Source organism: Durotheca rogersii (assembly GCF_024521655.1).
Source record: "Durotheca rogersii strain YMJ 92031201 chromosome Unknown GGS23scaffold_13, whole genome shotgun sequence".
Taxonomy (NCBI): Eukaryota; Fungi; Ascomycota; class Sordariomycetes; order Xylariales; family Xylariaceae; genus Durotheca; species Durotheca rogersii.
Window position 1 is genome coordinate 725,733 of NW_026251244.1, and position 19,133 is coordinate 744,865.

Consider the following 19,133-nt stretch of genomic DNA (forward strand, 5'->3'; position numbering starts at 1 on the left):
ATCACATCCCTAATCACATCCCTATTCTCGTTACACGACTAGGCACACGCACAATATTACATACGCAGCTCGCTGCCAACTTACACATGCTGACATTGGCTCGCGCGACTGGCACGGAGGGAGGGGAGGAGATACGCCGCGCTGACCCAGCGCTCCGGCACGCGCGTGCGGACTTACCGCCTGTAAGTAAGCAGGCCGATCGCCGCGAGCCCAGCAGCAGCTGAGTGAGAAAAGCGAGAGACGGGGTGGGGATCGTCGCCTCAAAGGGGAAGGAGGCTGCTGAGGAAGATTGCCCTACCGTTACCGCCAGGCGGGGAGGCGAGCGGCGGGGCCTCCGAGAGTTTCTCCTCTCCGAGCGCAGCTAGTTCCGCGCAGCGGTGTTCTGCGCGCGGAGCGGTATGGCCAAGGGCGGATTGCCTAATACCTACCTACCTAAACACCTTACCTATCTAGGGACCTTTAGGGACCTAGGTTAGGTAGGTAGGCATCTAGCACACCCTCTCCAGAGCACCTAAGTGGGCGCCCGCCGGGATGGCCAGTAGCTGGTTTTTAGCGGGAGCACTGCGCAGAGTGCACCTTTTCCAGCGAAACCCAGACCCGAATAACAGTGAGCGAGCCGTCGTCGCGGCCCTGTCTCATTATCTCGTGTAGATAGAATGCGTGACGTTAAATATACTTCTTCTTCTTTAACCCACTGTCTACCTACCGACTTACCTACCTGTCTATCCTTCTACTCGCCGGCCAGCGACCCGCCCCAGCCCAGCCCAGCCCAGCTCGCCAGACGCCGCCAGGTGGCCGGGGGCGGAGTGTCGCAAGGCCGCGACGCGCGACGGGCCGGAGTTTTGTCGACGATTACGGGGGGGGGGGCGGATCTTCGCTGCCGTCGGCGCATCCACACCCGCCCGCCTACAGGCTAAACGGCAACGCAATCCGCACCAAGGAGCCTCTCTTGCCTGCGCGCTGAATTTACCCATGCTGGTGGCTGCCCGCCCGCCCAGGGTCCGCGCCGCGCGCAGGCGTGCCGTCGCCGCACCCTCGCGCCCCCCTCCGCGTCCTCCCTCCTACCTCGCCGACGGACGCATCTTCTCTCTCTCTCTCTCTCTCTCTCGCCGTCCTGTCCTCGTGCCGCTTCCCTTCGCGACGGCAGCCAATCGCCTGCGAGGTGCGCGATCCCGCCAAGTCTAGTCTGTCAGATCAGATCGAGATGGAGGGGACCCGAGAGAGCGTAGTCCTAGATATACCTATCTATCTTGCCTTTCCAGATCCTTGATTGCTTATGGGGGAGGACCAGGGGCGAGAGGAGGAGTTTAATTACATTCAAGCTGCAGGGAGCAGGACGGCACTGAGATGCCGCGCGAGAGACGTACTGTATATACCTAGATAATTACTACGCTGCCTTCCCTCCCTCCGTCTCGCCCAGCCCAGCCCAGCCCAGCCCAGGCTAGCCCCAGCTCGGGGTCGGCTCCCCCCCAGCCAACGCGCCTCTCCTCCCCTCTAGACTCTCCCTGATAGCCCAGCCATAGTCTCGCTGTCCCTTTGCCTTCCGCTATTTCAGCACCTATAACCGCAACGTTTTCCCCCTCTCTCCCTCTCCCTCCCTCTCTCTCCTCACTCCCCCCAACCCCCCCTCCTCAACCCATTGTTCCCCGCAGTCTCTCCTTTGTTCACGCCTCCCTTCGCCGCCCTTCGCGTCATCTCCCCGCACCACCAACCCCAACACGTCCCCGCGGGCCGCCGCCGCCGCCGCCGATTCGCCCGCGCCGGCGCGGTCGCCGCTCGTCTCTTGCGACGCAGTCTCGTCGCTGGGCCGGGACGCGCGTCGGTGACACAGAAGCGCGGGACGAGGGGAAGGGCGTCGCGAGGGGAGAGGGAGGGTGATGAAGACGATGACGGGAACGAGGAGGTAAGATGCGAGGGGGAGGCCTTGTTGGTGCCACCGCGCCCGGCCAGCTCGGTGCCGGAGAGGAGGGAAGGGTGGTGGTGGTACAACGACCGTTATGCACGAATCTCTACTTCTTTATCTGCCCTACGAGCGAGAGACTACGAAGCAGACCACGAAACGGTAGTAATAACACAGTCCCCCTCGACCATTGCCGGTCAGAATTAAGAGGGGAGGAGGCTGTTGCTGGAGACCTCAGTGGTAAGTCGTGGGCGTAACAGCTCTACGTTGGGCTAGCATGTTTCGCAAAACGTGGCACACGGATCAATCAGCAGGTCAAGCCGACACGGGGGATGCCGGTGGCAAGGAGCCGAGTTAGGGGGGGATATCATATATTCTGATCGATGCCTCGACTCTGAAGATGATTATCGGCTACATATGTAGGTGAATGTATTACAGCCGACAATGCTGTACCATGCGCTCTTGTGATTTCGTGACGCGGCCAACTTCTCCTTCGGGTGCTGAGAAAAGCACAACCCGTCCAAACAAATAGAAAGCAAACCGAGGACGTTGCTCGCATTTGCAACAAAGATGTATACACTAGAGAAGGAAATTCAACGTTATCGTGTGACCGGGCCGATCTGCAATGTAAACCGATGCCAAAACTTGCAGCAGTAGTAGGGGTAGAGGAGTAGGACTGGAAGTAGAAACAGCAGCGGCAGCAGCAGCAGTAGAGGGAGTAGGAGTACGAGTGAAGTAATGGGTCATGTTCTGCCGTCCATTTTATTCTTCTGCTCCTTCGAGTTTGTCTCCCAGAAAACCTGAAACGCCGCCCAATCCCCAATCCAATATAACCTGACCCAGTGTAGACCTAAACTTCGGTATATGCGTGTCGCTTTTTTTTTTTCCTATCTAAATTTTTTTTATTTCATAGTGTCGAACAGCTGCGAAGCTACAGCCCGACGGTGAGCCGTTCCAGCCTCGCTAATAAGGGCTCTATGCTGGCCATGAGGCGGTCGACCCTCCTCGCGGCGATGCTGGTGACGATATCCTCGCCTTCGGATTCCACCAGCTCGTACCTGGCGAACGCCTTCTCGGGTTCGACATCGCCAAAGATATCAACGGCAATTAAGCTGTCCGTGTTGAGATCAGCCGGCTTCGAAGAGGCAGTCTCGGGTTCCTCGTAAATGTCCCCATCGAGATCAGAGGCAGGGCTCTCCGACGAGGTCGGCTCATCGGGTGTTGCGGCAGCGTCGGCCAATGGAAGCACCGGGGACACGAGGACGGGAGCTTCCGTCTTCTCGATGCCGGACGCGACCAGCTCGCCTACAAAGTTTGTAGACTTGCCCGCTAGCGCCTCCGTGTCGACGGCCGGAAGATCAAGTGTCTCGAGAATAGTGAACACCTGGGGTTGATAGTTAAAGTGGTCGGGGCCGAGGTTCAGCGACCTCCACTCCATGCTCTGTTCCGGAAGCATGACCATTCCGATGGTGTGAGGCTGCTCGGCCGGCTGGCTGGTGGCGAAAGCATGCACATCCTTCGGCCTCTGACGAGCGTCGGACAGCCGCTGTTCAGGTTGCGGAGGCTGCAGCTGCGACTGCGGCAGGGCGGCGGGGTTGGCACTCAAGTGATCTAGGAAGCCGGAGAATGACGGAGAGGACAGGAGCATGCGAGTAAAGTCGCCCAAACGCCTGTTCTCCTCAGCAAGCGCGCGGTTCTGTGACCTGAGCTCGCCGTTTTCGGTCACCTTGTTCGCGATCTCGGCTTCGAGTTGGGTGATGTATTCTGTTGTTTGGTCAGTCATTGTTTCCCTCTACCCATTCTCGCCTGGCTAGACTCGCGATTACTTACCCTTTCTTCTGGATCGGAAGGCCCTTGCGGAGACCTTGTTGCGCAACTGGCGCCTCTCCTTGCTGCTTAGCTTCTTGCCCTCCTCGCTCGCGAGAAGTCTCTCGTCCTCGTCCATGTCGTCTTCGTCCTTTTTCGCCCTCGGAACTTGTGTAACGGGAGACCCGTCCCCACCATCGCTCGGACTCGCACACTGTGCCCGCATGTGGTTCAGCACCTGAGTGATCTTATGTTCGACGATAGGGTCAGCGGGAGGCTTCGGCCGAGGCTGTTTCACCTTCAGATTTTGTCCTCGCACTATTTGCTGCTGTCGGGCCCTCTCCATCGCGGTTTGCTGGTGTATTCCGGGGTACATCCTCCCCGCATTGCCTGGCTGACGGAGACTGCCTGCTACCACCTGAGAGTCGGGAGCGCCGATCGCATTGGGGTTGATGGTCTGGTCAGGGAAGAGGAAGGACGACTCCGCCTGCGGGTCAAAGTCGAGGTCCATGTCGGCCGTGCTCAGGGACTGTGGCGAGAAGTTGAAGACGTCGTCGGTCTGAGAGAAGTTGTAGGGCGCGTACTCCAAATCGTAACCGGTGATCTGGGCGTTGTTCCGGTTGATAGCCATCGTATTTGCGACGGCTCCGGGTACGAAGGGGGTCTGTTGCTTGTACTGGTCGTACTGATGGCTAGGGCCAGACAGCACCTGACCGGCCGGCAGCGTCGACGGCGTCGTTGCCGTCACCGCCGTCGGCGTCCGGACGAACTGGGATTTGTTGGCGGCACTGGGGGACAGCGAGGGCGAGGAATACGTCCCCGCGTCGTATTCGGAGAAATCGAACAGGTCGAGAGGGTCGGACAGAGCAGTGGGATTTGTCGACGACTGATTTGACGCCATGGCTTGTCGTCGCACTCGGCGTGATTGTGTCGCTGGTTTTGTGCCCTGTTCTGTCTCGTTCTGTTTTGCCAGTACGCCGAGCTTCAACGGGCGCAATAGTAAGAATGGTAGTCCAAGAAATATAACGAATAGGCGCTAGTAGATACAGTAACTATTCATAGCAGGCGGCTGTGGTGGTGGTGGTGGTTTGGTTTAATGTTGAGATGAGCGAAGTGAGAGGGAGAAACGGGAAGGGGGAGATCTGACAGGCAGAGGACGTCGGATTAGCTGGGAGACGGGATTATTATGGGTGCCTGAGCCAGACCAAATCAACCAGGCGGGAAGTGTATTGAGGAGAGAGAGGAAAAGCGAGGAGTGGGTGATCCGCTAGAGTGTCCGGACCAGGGTGGCTTGGCCCGCGACATGGCCTGGTTTATCTGCCCGACCGGGATAAGGTCTGCCATTAAAGAGGGGAGGGACGCGTAAGCCCTTTTCTGCGCTACCTCAGGTACCGTCGCAGTACCGGCAGATGTACTCCGTCGTGCCCGGGGTACATACTGCCCAAGTGCATAAGGTGCCGAGATGCTTCAAACCGGAGGGGAACTAAGCCGGATTGCAGGGAATTCTTGTTGCTCAAGTCCGCGCATACACTCGTTTATTGACAGGAATATGCACTTAAGGGCATGCCCCAACTCCACCCCCGAGAGAGAGCGAGACGTACCCAAGTACCTGCCCACACCCACCCCGGGTACCCGCCTTAGGTACCTCTATCCCCGGCGGCATGGGCCAGGAGAGGGGGTACCTAGGTACGTACCAGACATGATGAGGACACCGAAGCTGTGGAGCCTCCCTTCCCTTCTGTACATAGGTATGTATATAGCATAGGTGGTATGTAACTCGGCGCCGATCACGAAGACGATCGTGACATTCAAGCATGGTGAATACCATAAACACGGAGACTAACCCGAAATCTTCAAGGGAAAAAAGAAACGAAGGAAGAAGAGAAAAATTAGAATACTCGGGGAAATTGAAGACGAAAAACATGATGAAAACAAAGTGCCTGCCGGCAGGTAGGTAAGTTATCATCAGTCAGGGGGGAGTATAATTTACTGTAGGTTAGGTACCTGGTTTTCGGCATCTTGGTTCGACCTGTTACATCGTTGCTGGCATTACCAAGTAAGAGGCGAGTCACTCCGCCTGCAGTCCACGATAGCAACTTGACGGACGGCGCAATATTCGTATATCCTCCTCAACTTATAACAGGTACATAATCTGCATAGCCTACCTCCTGCTGTATCCCTTAGACCTCAGGTACCTACGATTATACCTATATACTTGCGTAGAGGCAGGCGTGCCTCCACGGCTGTTCGGTTACGAGGTAGCGCAGCGGACAGACATCTGAAGGCTACCCCCGATCCTTCGATCTCATCCCATCCCATCCCATCCCATCCCATCCCATCCTATCCTGCATGAGAGCTCACACTCGCCGCAGCTATAGGATGACGACGCCAAATGCCTACGAAGGGCTCCCGTCCAATAGCCGCCGCCCAGCGAAGAGGAAGACGACGAAGACGGGTCTTGGCCGATGGTGAGCGATGACGATAGCGAACGCAGCCGGCAGACGGGCGATGCCACCAACCCATAGACGAGAGAGAGGAGGGTGTTTTGGCGAGCATTGGTAATAGAATTAACATCGGATAACCTAGACGGGATATCTGCCTTACTTGCAGACCCTAGATACTTTTGGGAGAAACCCTGGACCGAACGGAAACAAGAGGTGTGAAAAAGGAGAGCGAGGGCGGGGAGGGGAGAATTGTACTACAGAGTGATAATCCCTCGCGCACGGCGGAGGACATGATATGACTCGGCACACAGTTGGGGGAGGCCCCCCTTTTTTGGCGCCGAGTCGGCTTCGTGGAGCAATAATTATAAGCCGCGACGGGTGCGATTGTTTTGTTTGGCCAGCCAAACCGGTCTCGTTCACCGGGGGAAATGGACGGATAGGTGTCTTTTAGGAAAGTTGGCGGACAGGCAGATATCGAGCCCGACGCCGGCTCGACGGCACCGTGTAGATGTACCCAGGTAGAGAGATGCAAAGCGGCGGGCGACTCGCTCAGGGCCATTCTTGCTTTATTGGCGGAGGGGGGTGCGAAAGGATTGAGAGAGATTCGGGCGCGCACAGCCACCACTGATGTCCGCTTGGCGGATCACTCGATTTCGAATCAAGCATCGCCAAGCGAATAGCGAGCGAGAGATTAAAGTCCGGGAAGATCCCATCGCGCCCGTGTCGGCCCTGGTACATACTCGTAGTTAGGTATCTCTCGAATTGTGCTGATTTGTTTTCTCCCCCAGCCAATCTGGCTTGCTGGGCGTCGCCGAGAGGACAGAGCTTCATGGGCTGCCTCCCACACCCCGGCCCCGAAAGTCTCCGTGACACTCCGACGTGATAACCAAAGAGACTGAGCACCCAATCCTCGCACATTTTAGGTACATAATCCCCATAATCTTCGTCCCAATTGCCTATGTGAATTCCTTACCGTACGGTTTCCACCTACCTGTGGACTCTGGTCTCGATCCATCACCTGAGCCTCACTACGCCCAGTGCCCCAAAACGCTTATATAAGTGGAACGTATGGAAGAATCGGCATTGCCTTTTTCTCATGAGTCCGTGCTCGTATGTAGAGCCGTCGCCTATCTTCTATAGGCTTCCTCGATCGAATCTGGCGTAGCGTTTGAGGCTTAGAGAGGCTCCTGTGCTCATGCCTTCAGCTCGACAGGGATCGAGCCAGACAGGTCCCAATACAATAATAAGCCTGTGCACAATGCATGCAATTCACAGCCAGCGTATTCTTCGATCGCAATGCGACCCCATGGAGGTGGCCTGAGTAGGTGCCGAACCTGGACGGGAGGTGGTCGAGCCACCCACAACAAATCGGTCACGTGACAGAGAGACAGTTCACAGTCTCGGACCAATCCCAACTAGGTACCTATGTATTTCGGTAACGGTAAAACCCCGGCGACAAGAGTCATCAGGACGCGCTCTGCGTAGAATTCTCTCGTTTTTCACCTGTGTGTTATCTTAGAATACGGATCCTTCAAGAAACGGAACGAGATCAGCATGGATAACCCGAGCCCAAGAAGGACCAGCAGTAGCCGATCTAGCCGGTTTGGGGGTGGATCGCTCCCCTATAAGGCTGGTGGCAAGACAACCGTGGTTCTCAGGACGTATTCATGCAGGCGCAGCAGCAGAACGACCTCGTTCATCGCCCACCGCCATATGTCCGGCGCTGAGGTACTGCGCCGGTGCTGGACAGGCCTCGCGCTCGATTGCCGGTGGGACAGAATCGACCAGCAACTCTGGACATTGGATACGTTCGATATAAAAATAGCTTCCGATTCAACCACTACGGGGTCGGCCTGTTTCACGTCAGCGTGGTGGAGGTCGCCCCCACTGAGGTGTTCCATCATGCTCGACCTCGATTGCCCACCTGAGGAAGCAGGGAAAAAGAAGCTTCAGCCCTTTATGCGCCTCTAACCGGGGGAGCGCTGGGGTGATCTTCTCCCGTCCTACTGGTTGCTCGTTCTCGGAGGCGTCTGCGTATGTATGTATGCGCCGTCGGACGAGGAGAACCAGCCCCGGGCGAGTGCCAGGCCATGACGTAGACGGGCCACTGCCGGCATCGGGTTGAGTCACTGCAAGCACACCAGGCAGAGGGTTCCCCTCTACCTAATATCACACTTGCACATGCCTCATGAGGGACGGCCGGGACTTGGAACCAGAGCCAGGACTCCAACCTTTGGCTCGATAAATTAAAGAACGGTGAGGCGAGCTATGACCGCCGGCACTGTGCTCCCTACCTAAAGCAACTCGGAGCATATAAGTATGGAGATATTTCCATTTCACGCTTAACCCGGTGGGGGTTCAAAATCTCCCAGGGTGCCCAACAAAGGCAATCCCCGGCAGCAGGGGACGGAACTTGCCGCAGTTTTTGAAAAGTCGAGACTGGGTACCTGAAGCGCCTTCATCGGAGGTATGGATTTATGTGGCTTCATAGCCGACCTCCGCCGCCTCCAATCTGGTCTCGTGTGGCTGTGGCACCCGTTCATCAAGCAAGAAGGCCCTCCCCCAGACACTGTAAGAAGGGGGTCAGACAGCGCGCGAAGTAGCCCCTTTTCCGACGCTCCGCTCCGCTCTGCTCTGCTCTGCTCTGCCACGCCATTTCTTCTTCTTCTTGCCCTCCCCTTTCACTTGGCTGACCACCGCGCTTTGCACCGTTCTACTAAGGTATATCTAGCGAGCTCAGCACGGCACTAGCCAGTCCTTCGACGGGCAACACGAAGAGGGCGCGCACATTAACCCCGATACCCGCGTCTCTCTCGGCTCTGTCGGAACGGGCTGGTTTTATGCCGTCTCCGCCTCGGCCGAGAGCCTCTGGGTCGGTGGTCGGCGGTAGCGAAAGTGCGTGGCCGAGGAGCGCGATGCCCGTCCCAACTCGGCGTAGTCGCTGTGCGCGGTGGTCTCATGTATGCGAGACACACTGTGTAGAAAATCATATTACTCCAACTAATGCTGCCAGGTATGCGTTCCCTCGTTCTAGAAAGGCATTATCTACTCAAGACAACCTGGCGTCATTTCGCCAGGATCTAGCCCGCCATACAAATCCCACCCCCGTCCTACCCACGAGATGCGCGGCGTGACATTGTGGCAGCAGTCTGCTACTGTGTAGGTCACTTTTCAAGGGAGGTGGGCAGGCGTTGACCAACCAACCAATCAACCAACCAACCAACCAGTCTCTAAAATAGCTACTCTCTCTTACACTACCCACACGCCCATCCGCGGCATAATCCGTCGCTTTTGCTACCAAAGCTAGACAACTATGCCTCCCCCAGAGCTTGTGGTGGAAGGGTGGATGTAAAGGGCCAAGGTCTGGGTCCCTCTCTCGACAACATGCGGGGAATTGTCCACTTTAGGGCCGCTAGGGCCGGTCGCGGTTCGAGGGTCGTTTCACATCTCCTAACGACGACATTGTGATGCGAGGCGCTTTAATCTCCCAACACATAACAGCCGTTTTCACATCACGTGGGAATCCGGACATTACCAGACGAGCAGGTGTAAGGCGCCGACGTTCCCCCGATGTTCTACCATTTAGAACGATGCCAGGATCTTTCTGGGCTTCTGTTACCCAGCGTGTCGCCGCGTGGGATAGTTTGTTTCCAGTGCCACGCGGCAATCGTTTCTCACTACCGCCAGCGACATGAAACGACATACGTAATTGCTCGTCGCTGCAATGCGTAAATGCAGAAAAATTATCTAGCGACAAGTTTTGAGGAATTAGTAGGCCTCTCGGATGTTTTTTTATTTTAGTTTTGTTTCGTCCCGTTTCGTCCGTGCTGATGAGTGAAGTCTTGATACGTTGACGAGTAACCGCCGGCTAACCTCCCATCACCCCACCCAGCCGGCATAGGATGAGAAAAGGAGTAGTTAGCATTTCAGCGTCCTCTACTCATCGTCTTTACACGTGGAAACGTAGTAGTGGAAACACACACATGCCGAAATGAGGGACTGCTTCTGTCCATGTACGACGCAAGGGCCTCCGGCGACGTTGGGTGGATTAGGCTCACACATAGTTCGGGCTTTTCCCACTGTCCTGACGTCTAGCTACATGTTCTGCACTGAACGTAAGCATCTACTTATGTATGTTTTTATCTCGGACTATCCGATAATGAATCCGACAATTTCGGTCCAAGTTTCGCGCATCCCCGCGGTTAGCAAAGTGACAAGGTCTCTACGCTCGATACTTCCTTCACTAATATTGAAATGGAGGCGGTTCATTTCGGGGGTTAATCTGACAGCTTCGGTTTTTCAACAGTTAATTTCACCAATGACTGGAGACTGCACGTAGGTGAATACAAGGGATATGCCGTGCTTACACACGAAAATCTCACCTCGCCCCTAGAGAACCTACTTCTCTTGTTTAGGGCATGGCTAGTGTCTCTCGTTAGATCGGCCAGATTTGCTGTCTACCCTACGGCCGTGTGATAAAATTGACGGCTATACTAGCATTCGTATCTCCCTGTTAGGTACGAAGCCGCAGGAGCACCACCCGGGGATCACCCCTATCGCCTCGAGAATGGGGAAATACCGCGATCTCAGCGAGGGGAAAGTATATTCCTAATGCCGGCACGGCCAAGAGAGTTTGCCGGATGAAAGGTAAACGGCGTGCGGACATCTGGATGCCGTCGGCACCACTTCGACCTCGATCTCGGCCCGTCGGGGTGTCCTGCTAGTCCCTCATCTTCACGTGTGAACCAACCCTACGATGATCTTTGCTCGTCCTGGAAGGCTTCCTCACTAGACTTCCAACCTTTGACTTGATAGAAGGTATCGACCAATGGTAGGAAATCCCAGGTACCTCGTGCCGCTATCGGGTTGAGGTCCGGCCTTGAGAGCCGTCTTGGTTTTCACAACGAGTGCTGTGACAACACAGTGGCCAGGTCAGGAGTAGAAACTGCCAACCCCCATCAGCTGTCCGTGTTCAACGCCGCCAAGAAGATAGACGCATATTAGCTTTGCTGATACGAAAACGATCTGCGGTTACCAATCGCATAGTAACTTTAGTATCTCAGCACACCGAAGCTCAAAATTATGATGCACTAGGGGCCCATGAATTAACCACAGAGCTCACACCCACCGTTGGCATCAAACGTTCCAGCCGGCCGGAAGTGCATCGACGCTATGTAGCACCGATGGGCGGAGATCATTGTTGCCGAAAGCTTATCGATCCCTCGGTCAGATATAACCATTTTTTCAAAGTATATAGTTCAAACATTACCGACTCTTACATGAATCTGTAGGGGATTGAGGATTGCCCATAACGGTACACGATAGTGAGTCCTTACCGTGTCTCGACAGAAACAATGAAGTATGCCTCGGCAGGGGTCACATGAAAATATTCGAGAATGCCGTTATTGAAAGATGCAGTGATTGCAATACCATATGCTATATTATTTATACGGTTGTCTTCTTACTCGGCAGTCCCGCCTCCATGATTCTCTTCTGCCTCTTCTTGGCCTCTAGGCTCGCCTTCCGCGGATTCTTCGCCTCGAAAACCGCGTCTAGCTCCTCCAGGGTCATCCCCTTGGTCTCGACGAAGAAGAAGTAAATGAAGGCAAACTCGAAGGTATCCCAGAACACGAAAAAGACGTAGAACCAGTAGCCGATGGAGCTCAACGCGATGGGGCCGACGAAGGTGTTTAGGAAACCAGCGGCGCCGACGGTGATCTTGAACGTCCCCATCGCCTTGGCTCGCATCTTGTTCGACACCACTTCGGCCGGGTAGATGGGTTGCATAGGGGTATAGCCTGTATGGGCGTTAGCACGGCGCCCCCTCTCCCCCTACTTGCGAACTTACCGGTAGCAAAGACAGCCCCGAAGAAGAAGATGAAAACGATGGACATCGTAGCGGCCTGATCGTTGCCGTACTCGACTTTGCCGGCCGCGCCGGCAGCCACCAGGGCAAGACAGATAGTCATGCCCAGGGTGCTGCCCAACAGCATCTTGCGGCGGCCTATTACATCGTGCAGACGGGCGCCCCCGATAGAGAAGACCCACCCGATCACGGAGTAGATAATGTTGAGGATCTTTAAGTGATACACCGCTCTCGCGCTCGTGGTTAGATAGAAATAAGTAGTGGGATTGATAGATACGTAGAAAGGAAGAACACACCAGTTTGGTATTCGTGTCGGTAATACCGATGCCGGTCAACATCAAGGGCAGGTAATAACTAATAATGCTGCAAGGGCTCACGTTAGCCCGAATCCCAAACCGCCAGACTTTGAACAACAAACACACTTATTGCCGCTGAATTGGCCAAACCAAGAGAAGGCGACATTTAGCATCAGCCTGTACCTGCTCGAGCGCGACTCGACGAGCACCTTGAGGTCGAAGAGATCCCTCCAGGTAGCGCGGGGAGAGCCCTGGATGGTTGCCACCATCTCCCTCATCTGCAGCTCGACGAGGGGGTGGGTCGGGTCGCCGTTGGCGTGGTACTTGGTGATGATCTGCCTGGCCTTCTCGTGCTGGTCCCTGGCGATGAGGTAGCGCGGGGACTCGGGGTAGAGCTTGATCAGGCAGCAGACCGCGCCGGGGCAGGCCATCTGCAGCCAGAGGGGGATGCGCCAGTCGAGGTCGCCCTGGTCGGCGAGGTGCAGGTGGCACGCGTACACGGCCGACGTGGCCAGGATCGAGCCCACGTTGTAGAAGGTGTTGTAGGCGCCGGCAATGGTGCCCCGGTACGCGGCCGGCGAGATCTCGATGAGGTACAGCGGCGCCGCGGTGTGCGCGCACGTCGCGAAGAAAGACAGGAGGAAGCGCCCGCCGATGAACATGGGCAGGTTCGTCGCCAGCGCTGTTACGACCGTGCCCAGGCACACGCCTAGACACCCGAAGAAGATGTGCCACGTTCGTCCGTACCAGTCGGTCATCCAGATGAAGAGGGCTCCGCACATTTGGCCAACCTAAGGATGTCAGCGCTCGCAGGATAGAGCTCTCGCTCTACTACGCTTGTCTGCTCACTTGAAAAATGGCAAACACGATTCCGGTTGAAGCATTCCCATTAGCCGGAAGCCCGAAGTACTGGGTGTAATTGGGCAGGGCCTATGATGGGAAGTACATTAGCTACGTGAGCTCGCAAAGGAGCTGAGGGGGTGGAGGGGGCGTAAGCTACTGCCTCGGACTGAGAGAAATAAAATGCGCTGAGAATAGACGAGCAACATAGGCTCGTCTCAAGAGATACGGGCTCGACAAAAGAGGATCGTCACTCACATTGATTGAGCCCATTAACGAACTATCAAAACCTGCGACTAATGAGCCTCAAGTTCCGAATCAAAGCAATGGTTGACATTATACCGTTCATGGTGGAGCAAAGGAACACCATCCCAGCCAGAATATACAGCTTGATGTATCCGGGACCCCGGGGATCCGGCTTATTCGTTGCCATGATGGTGGCGTACGTTTCCGCGCTGGACTCCATCCCCTCCGCCTCGTCCACGGACGCGGGTTTCTCCCGTTTCTCCATGGTGCCGTGACTTGGGAGCGATCCTACGAGATAGTGATCAGGCTGAGGCAACTCTGGACTGGTCCGCTACGGCGACAAGTTGATGGAGCCATGCGGGGTGCGAGTGGCGGCGCTTCACTCGGAGGGAGAGACGTAAGGAGTCTTCATCTTATACCTACATGCAGTTCGCGATGGCCCCAGGAGAAACCTTGAGAATCCTGACCAGCTCCCCGCTCTGTTGGTAGTCCCAGAATGCGGGAACCCCATGGGGGCTGCGGTTGCGACTGCCTCTGAGGGGGGCAGGGGGGCCTAGGGACGGCGGAAACGACGGTCGCCAACAGCCCGGGGACGATGCTACGGCTCCGGACCAAGGTGTGATTGTCTTACGGGCATTTGATTCTCCAGGTACCTGAACCGCTCGTAGGTCGCCGAGAGGGTCGAGGGGAGACTGTGGGCTCTGTCTAGCGGACGGCATTATATGTCCCCATCTTCCTAATGTGGAAGACGGTCAGACAAGCCCGCTCTTCCCCAAGCGGGGGGCCCCCATCGCCCATTGAGAGTATTGTGGCCTGACCGATCTGGGATCCATCGTCTTAACATCAATGCGTCGGGTGAGAGTGGTAGAGCAGCAGCCAGGCAGCGCGTGGTAGAAGAGCTCCGACCTGACCCTCGTAAAGCACAGTCGCGACAACAGTAGCAGTTCTTCTCTATGCACCAACGAAGTGGTCTCTCGTAAACACTACTAGGGTATGAGCCACCTGCGTAATTTGAGATCCAACTTTTCCCTTTCCGCCATCTCAGGGGTGTTGGGGACGGTTTTGATCTGGTGAGTTGATGGTCACGATGCGGGTGTTGAAGCTGGGTGAAGGTGCGTCGGCCTTCCTTCCAGTAGGGTCCTGCCTATTGACGGCGAGGTACTGATATGAGTCTAGTAAGTGAACACAGCAGTCAGGATAGCTGCTGGATGGTACTGCACGGAAAGGTATACGACGTAGGTCCGCTTCGACCCTCTGCCCCCCCAAGACCGGGCTCTTCTCTGGATTGACACGAGGATTTCCAGATCACTTCTTTTGTGCCGAAACATCCAGGGGGGAGGAGCATTCTCCTGAAAAATGCTGGGCGCGACGCGTCGGTTGCTTTCGACTCGGTTCACCCCGTTGAGTTATTAGACGAGTATCTCACGCCTGACCAACTCCTAGGCGAGGTTCACTCCGGAGACATGGCTGCCGACAGAGGGACGCGGGATTATAAGTCCGCCTCGCGGCCTGAGCATAAGCCTATGACGCCGCCAGAGGCCCCTTCGCCGTCCGCGGCGCCGACCGAAGTGCCACCCCTAGAGTCCATCTTGAGCATAGACGAGATCGAGTCTTACGCGATGCAGCGTCTGTCGCCGAAGGCGATATCGTACTACGCGTCCGCGACGGACGACGAGATCACCAAGGCGGAGAACAACCGCATCTACCGCTCGATCCTGCTGCGGCCGCGGGTCTTCGTGGACTGCACCGAGTGCTCGCTCGCGACTACGATCTTGGGCAACTCGGTCGGCATGCCGGTCTACGTGTCGCCGGCGGCGATGGCGCGCCTCGCGCACCCGGCGGGCGAGGCCGGGATCGCGAGGGCGTGCTCGCGGTTCGGCGCGCTGCAGATCATCAGCAAGAACGCGTCGCTGTCACCGGGCGCCATCGTCGGCAGCGGCGGCGGCCCCGGCGCCGTCTTCGGCTGGCAGCTGTACGTGCTCAAGGACCTGGCGGCGACGGAGCGGACGCTCGCGCAGATCCGCCGCATCCCCGAGATCCGGCTCCTCGTTCTGACGCTCGACGCCCCGTTCCCGGGGAAGCGCGAGGCCGACGAGCGCTTCAAGCGCGCCGAGGTCGCCGCCGGCGCCCCGCCCCAGGCCTGGGGCACGGAGTCCGCGCTCACCTGGCGCAGGACGCTGGCCTGGCTCACCCGCCACACGACCCTGCCCATCGTGCTCAAGGGCGTCCAGACCCACGAGGACGCGTACGCGGCGACGCTGTTCCCCGCCGTCAAGGGTATCATCGTCTCGAACCACGGCGGCCGCGCGCTCGACACCGCGCCCACCCCCGTCCAGGTCCTGCTGGAGATCCGGAAGTTCTGCCCCCAGGTCTTCAGCAGCCTCGACGTGCTCGTCGACGGCGGCATAAAGCGCGGAACAGATGTGGTCAAAGCCCTAGCTTTGGGGGCCAAGGGTGTGGGCATCGGCCGAGCCGCCCTGTACGGACTCGCGGTTGGGGGAGAGGAGGGTGTCGAGAGGGTGCTCAAGAGCAAGTGATCCACCAGCGAATCCTAACGCGACGCGCTGTATTTTCGCTAACATTGGTACTTAGTCCTCGCAGACGAGACGATGACGGCGATGAGGCTTCTCGGCGTGAAGAACGTGTCTGAATTAGGCCCGCAACATGTAAGTCGTACCAAGTTAGATGATACTTTGGGTCTCAGTGACTTGGCTAACCTTCCATAAGATCAATGTTAACGCTTTAACATCGAGACTCTTCGATGGACCCCCGGGCCTCGAGATAATCGACAGAGAGCACCGGGCTAAGTTGTAGATGAAGGGGAGAGAGGAAGAGAGAAACACAATATTGTGTCAAACAGATAGAACGAGGGTATCAATCTTGACTTTTAGCTAACCAAAATGCCGAATGCAACACTGCATCCTATGAGACGGAGTAATTGACTATTGCTATACTTTTTAACACCCGCCCCGTTGCCCCGTTACTGAGTTGTCGTAAACAAAGTCCCCTGAATATCATCATCCATTAAAAAAGAACCCCAGTCGAGCTCGGTCCCAAACGTGAGCTGTTCATCATACCATCCGAAGAAATTCGAATCTCCGTCTTGGGACGGAGTTCGCCCGGCTGCTTCGGCTTCGCCGGTTATCGCTTCGTATACCGCAGCAACTATGTCCGGGCCCCTGTCCGAGGCCCGCATCCAGGGCCTCATCTCAGAGCAAGTCTCGAGGGCTTTGACGAGACTGGCGCGGGCCGAGGAGACCGCGTCGACGTTCGGGTCGGGCCGCGAGCCCTCGATCACGATGGAGAGCAGCGGGATCATGCAGGCCTGGAAGAGGTACCAGGCCGAGTTCCAGACGTGGATCCGGTTCGGGGTCCAGTACAGCGCGATCGAATCGATGGCCTCGCTCGCCACCACTCGGCACGTGTTGATGATCTGGCGCTCCTCGACGCTAAGCTGCGTTTTCTGGATGCGGCCGTGAGCGAGATAGAGTATCAAGGACCGCATCAGTATCAGTCGGATGTTTAAGTACCGGTTTCTCATGAATTCACGAGCGATGGTTAGCCGCGACGGCGAGTTCGTCGGTGACCGGAGGACAAGAGGCAGGGAGTTGAACCACGCCTGGAGCTCCTGGTCGAAGGCGACGGCTTCGGGAATCGTCAACCGGTTGAACTGCGCGAACCGGTGCTGAATACGATTGCAGATCAGGCAGAACTGGGCGCTCGCGCGTAGCGATATGGCCACGTGGTCGTCCTCAGTAACAAGACTAGGAAGCGTAGTATCCATCGTGCTAGCCTCCCAACGCCCACACGTCGGACGGCCCAGGGTCATGCTAGCCCAGGTGTCGAAGCAGAAGAGACCCCACCAGGTCCTACGCCTGATTTCGACCCGGCTTACTGGGTTCAGTGTCGCCCCCGCCTGAGCCTCGGCGGCATTCATATTCCGACGTCGCGATTCCCTGTGCAGCCCTAACGCGATAGCAACGCGGTGTGCTGCGCCAATCACAGCATAGGCCATATTCGGGGCGTTGCGGTAGTGCAAGTACAGTCCGCCGAGGAGACAGAGAGCCTGTAGGCTCTCTAGGTTGCCCGCGCCGAAGCTGTCGAGGTCAACAAAGGTGCGGGCTTGCTCGTAGTACTGTTCGTGCAGCGTATCGCTTCCAGAGGCTATGGAACCTATGGTGATGACCATGTTCAATAGGCCTAGCCAACCCGGATCCCTTCGGTCACCCGTCGAATACGCAGTACGGAAGTCATGCTCGTCCAACATAGGAACGATCGGGTGGACATGCTCGAAGTAGAAGTCGATACAACGTTGTTCTTTCAAGAGGTTGGCACTCATGTCGCCGCTCAGGAATGACTGAGGCTGCGGCTGGCTGGGAATCTCGGGCCATTGTTTAGCCTGCTCGGCGACACGTTGCTTGGCTGAGGGGCACAGGCGGAATATGGCTCGGAGAATGGCGCTGACCGAGGTCACGCCCAAATAGGACCGGCGATGGTGGTCGGTGGCCAGGTTGATCGCGTTTATGTCGTCGCCGACCTGCAGTACCGGCGGCTGGTGGCTCGATTCGTCCCACTGCCGGTCAGCGGCGGGTTCGCCATTCTCGGACACCTGAGCCGAGTCGTCTGCGACGTCAGGGTCGCCAGCAGAATTGCCGGCAGATTCGCCAGCAGCTGTCCCCGGTGTGACGTCGACTCGGAGGAGATCAAGTAACGCATCACGGCTCTTACCGGCGAGATCATCTACAGCTCTGCCGGGGAAGAGCCTCTCGAGGGTCTCTGTCCGCGATCTCAGCCGCTCCGAAACCTCTTCAAGAGTACTACACTCCGGACATATACCAGTTAACCACCGTTGGAACCCGAAAACTAATTACGGAAGGCTAGACGTAAAGCATGTAAAGCAGCGGAAGGCATAGAAGGCATAGACGAGGCAAATACGCTACGAAAAAAGGGCGGCAGACCTTCGGCTCACGGCATTCCTCTTATTACGCTGGCGATAACTACACAGGTGAGAGACCTTGTAGTAGGCGCAGGAGCTACAACCCTTATTAGCATGGGGGTCATTACGGGGGGGTTGAGCGGGACGATGGGAGCATCAGCATTGGGTGTGACGACTCGCCTACATGGGTGGCCACCATCACATTTGACCTTCCGCCTAATCGATGACAGTATTCAGTAAGCGAACCGAGACAAAGCAGGGTAGACTCCGGCAGGGCAGAGCAGGACAGGACAGATCCTGCTAGCGCCACGCGGTCACGCACCTCGTGCATTCGGAGCACGACTTGTTAAGACGGGCTGGAGCCGGAGGCGAAGGACTGGTTTTCTTGTGGCTGCTGAAACTGTGGAACATCAACGCGGTGGGACATAGCCACTAGGTAGGTGGCCGTTCATTCGGAGAGCTCTGCCGTTCGAGATGCTTTGCTTCGTTGTGCTGGGCTATGATTAGGTCGACTGGCGTTCCCTGACGAGCTCCCGGATAACGAAGTGGAGTCATATCGTGAAGAAAACCCTGGCTGGTCGCGACCCAACTGCGTGAATACCCCGATTACTACTTAGAAAATACCTACATGCACCATGCGAATACTTGCTCTAGACGGGGCGTTCACCTGTCACACCCTGTCACCTGGATCCACCTCTCTCTCCCCGCACGAAGAATTGAATTTCCGTCTGCTGCCGTGACGGGGTATCGACCGGCTATCGACACACGGTATTGATCCACCAACGAGCGGGATCAAGCC

At 56.7% G+C, this 19,133-nt stretch overlaps 4 protein-coding genes across 4 annotated transcripts; 1 reads left to right on the plus strand and 3 right to left on the minus strand.

Moving 5' to 3' along the window:
- Positions 1-2,645: 2,645 nt before the first annotated feature.
- Positions 2,646-4,748, minus strand: GGS23DRAFT_101186 (uncharacterized protein). The gene is made up of 2 exons (XM_051510937.1): positions 3,731-4,748; positions 2,646-3,664 (listed from the first exon to the last, which is right to left on the minus strand). The coding sequence occupies exons 1-2, from the start codon at positions 4,605-4,607 to the stop codon at positions 2,832-2,834; spliced, it is 1,710 nt and encodes a 569-aa protein (XP_051371166.1). The 5' UTR covers positions 4,608-4,748; the 3' UTR covers positions 2,646-2,831.
- Positions 4,749-11,595: 6,847 nt separating this feature from the next.
- On the minus strand, positions 11,596-13,663 carry GGS23DRAFT_597674 (general substrate transporter; the record flags this gene model as incomplete). The annotated part of the gene is made up of 7 exons (XM_051518654.1): positions 11,596-11,948; positions 11,999-12,227; positions 12,313-12,379; positions 12,439-13,103; positions 13,162-13,242; positions 13,411-13,442; positions 13,495-13,663. 7 exons carry the CDS (start codon positions 13,661-13,663, stop codon positions 11,596-11,598), a joined length of 1,596 nt encoding a protein of 531 aa, XP_051371167.1.
- A 901-nt stretch (positions 13,664-14,564) lies between these two features.
- GGS23DRAFT_605728 (FMN-dependent dehydrogenase-domain-containing protein) lies at positions 14,565-16,212 on the plus strand (the record flags this gene model as incomplete). The annotated part of the gene is made up of 4 exons (XM_051519802.1): positions 14,565-14,633; positions 14,703-15,927; positions 15,991-16,064; positions 16,126-16,212. The coding sequence occupies 4 exons, from the start codon at positions 14,565-14,567 to the stop codon at positions 16,210-16,212; spliced, it is 1,455 nt and encodes a 484-aa protein (XP_051371168.1).
- Positions 16,213-16,378: 166 nt separating this feature from the next.
- On the minus strand, positions 16,379-18,745 carry GGS23DRAFT_605729 (fungal-specific transcription factor domain-containing protein; the record flags this gene model as incomplete). The annotated part of the gene is made up of 4 exons (XM_051519803.1): positions 16,379-18,215; positions 18,357-18,431; positions 18,515-18,550; positions 18,657-18,745. 4 exons carry the CDS (start codon positions 18,743-18,745, stop codon positions 16,379-16,381), a joined length of 2,037 nt encoding a protein of 678 aa, XP_051371169.1.
- Positions 18,746-19,133: the final 388 nt, after the last annotated feature.

What these genes read in the sequence shown, in the direction of transcription:
- GGS23DRAFT_101186 (XM_051510937.1), bottom strand. Translation starts at nt 4,607, where the DNA reads ATGGCGTCAAATCAGTCGTCGACAAATCCCACTGCTCTGTCCGACCCT. An exon ending in CTTCCGATCCAGAAGAAAGG is followed by an intron (nt 3,665 to 3,730) that starts GTAAGTAATCGC and finishes ACCAAACAACAG; the next exon opens with AATACATCACCCAACTCGAA.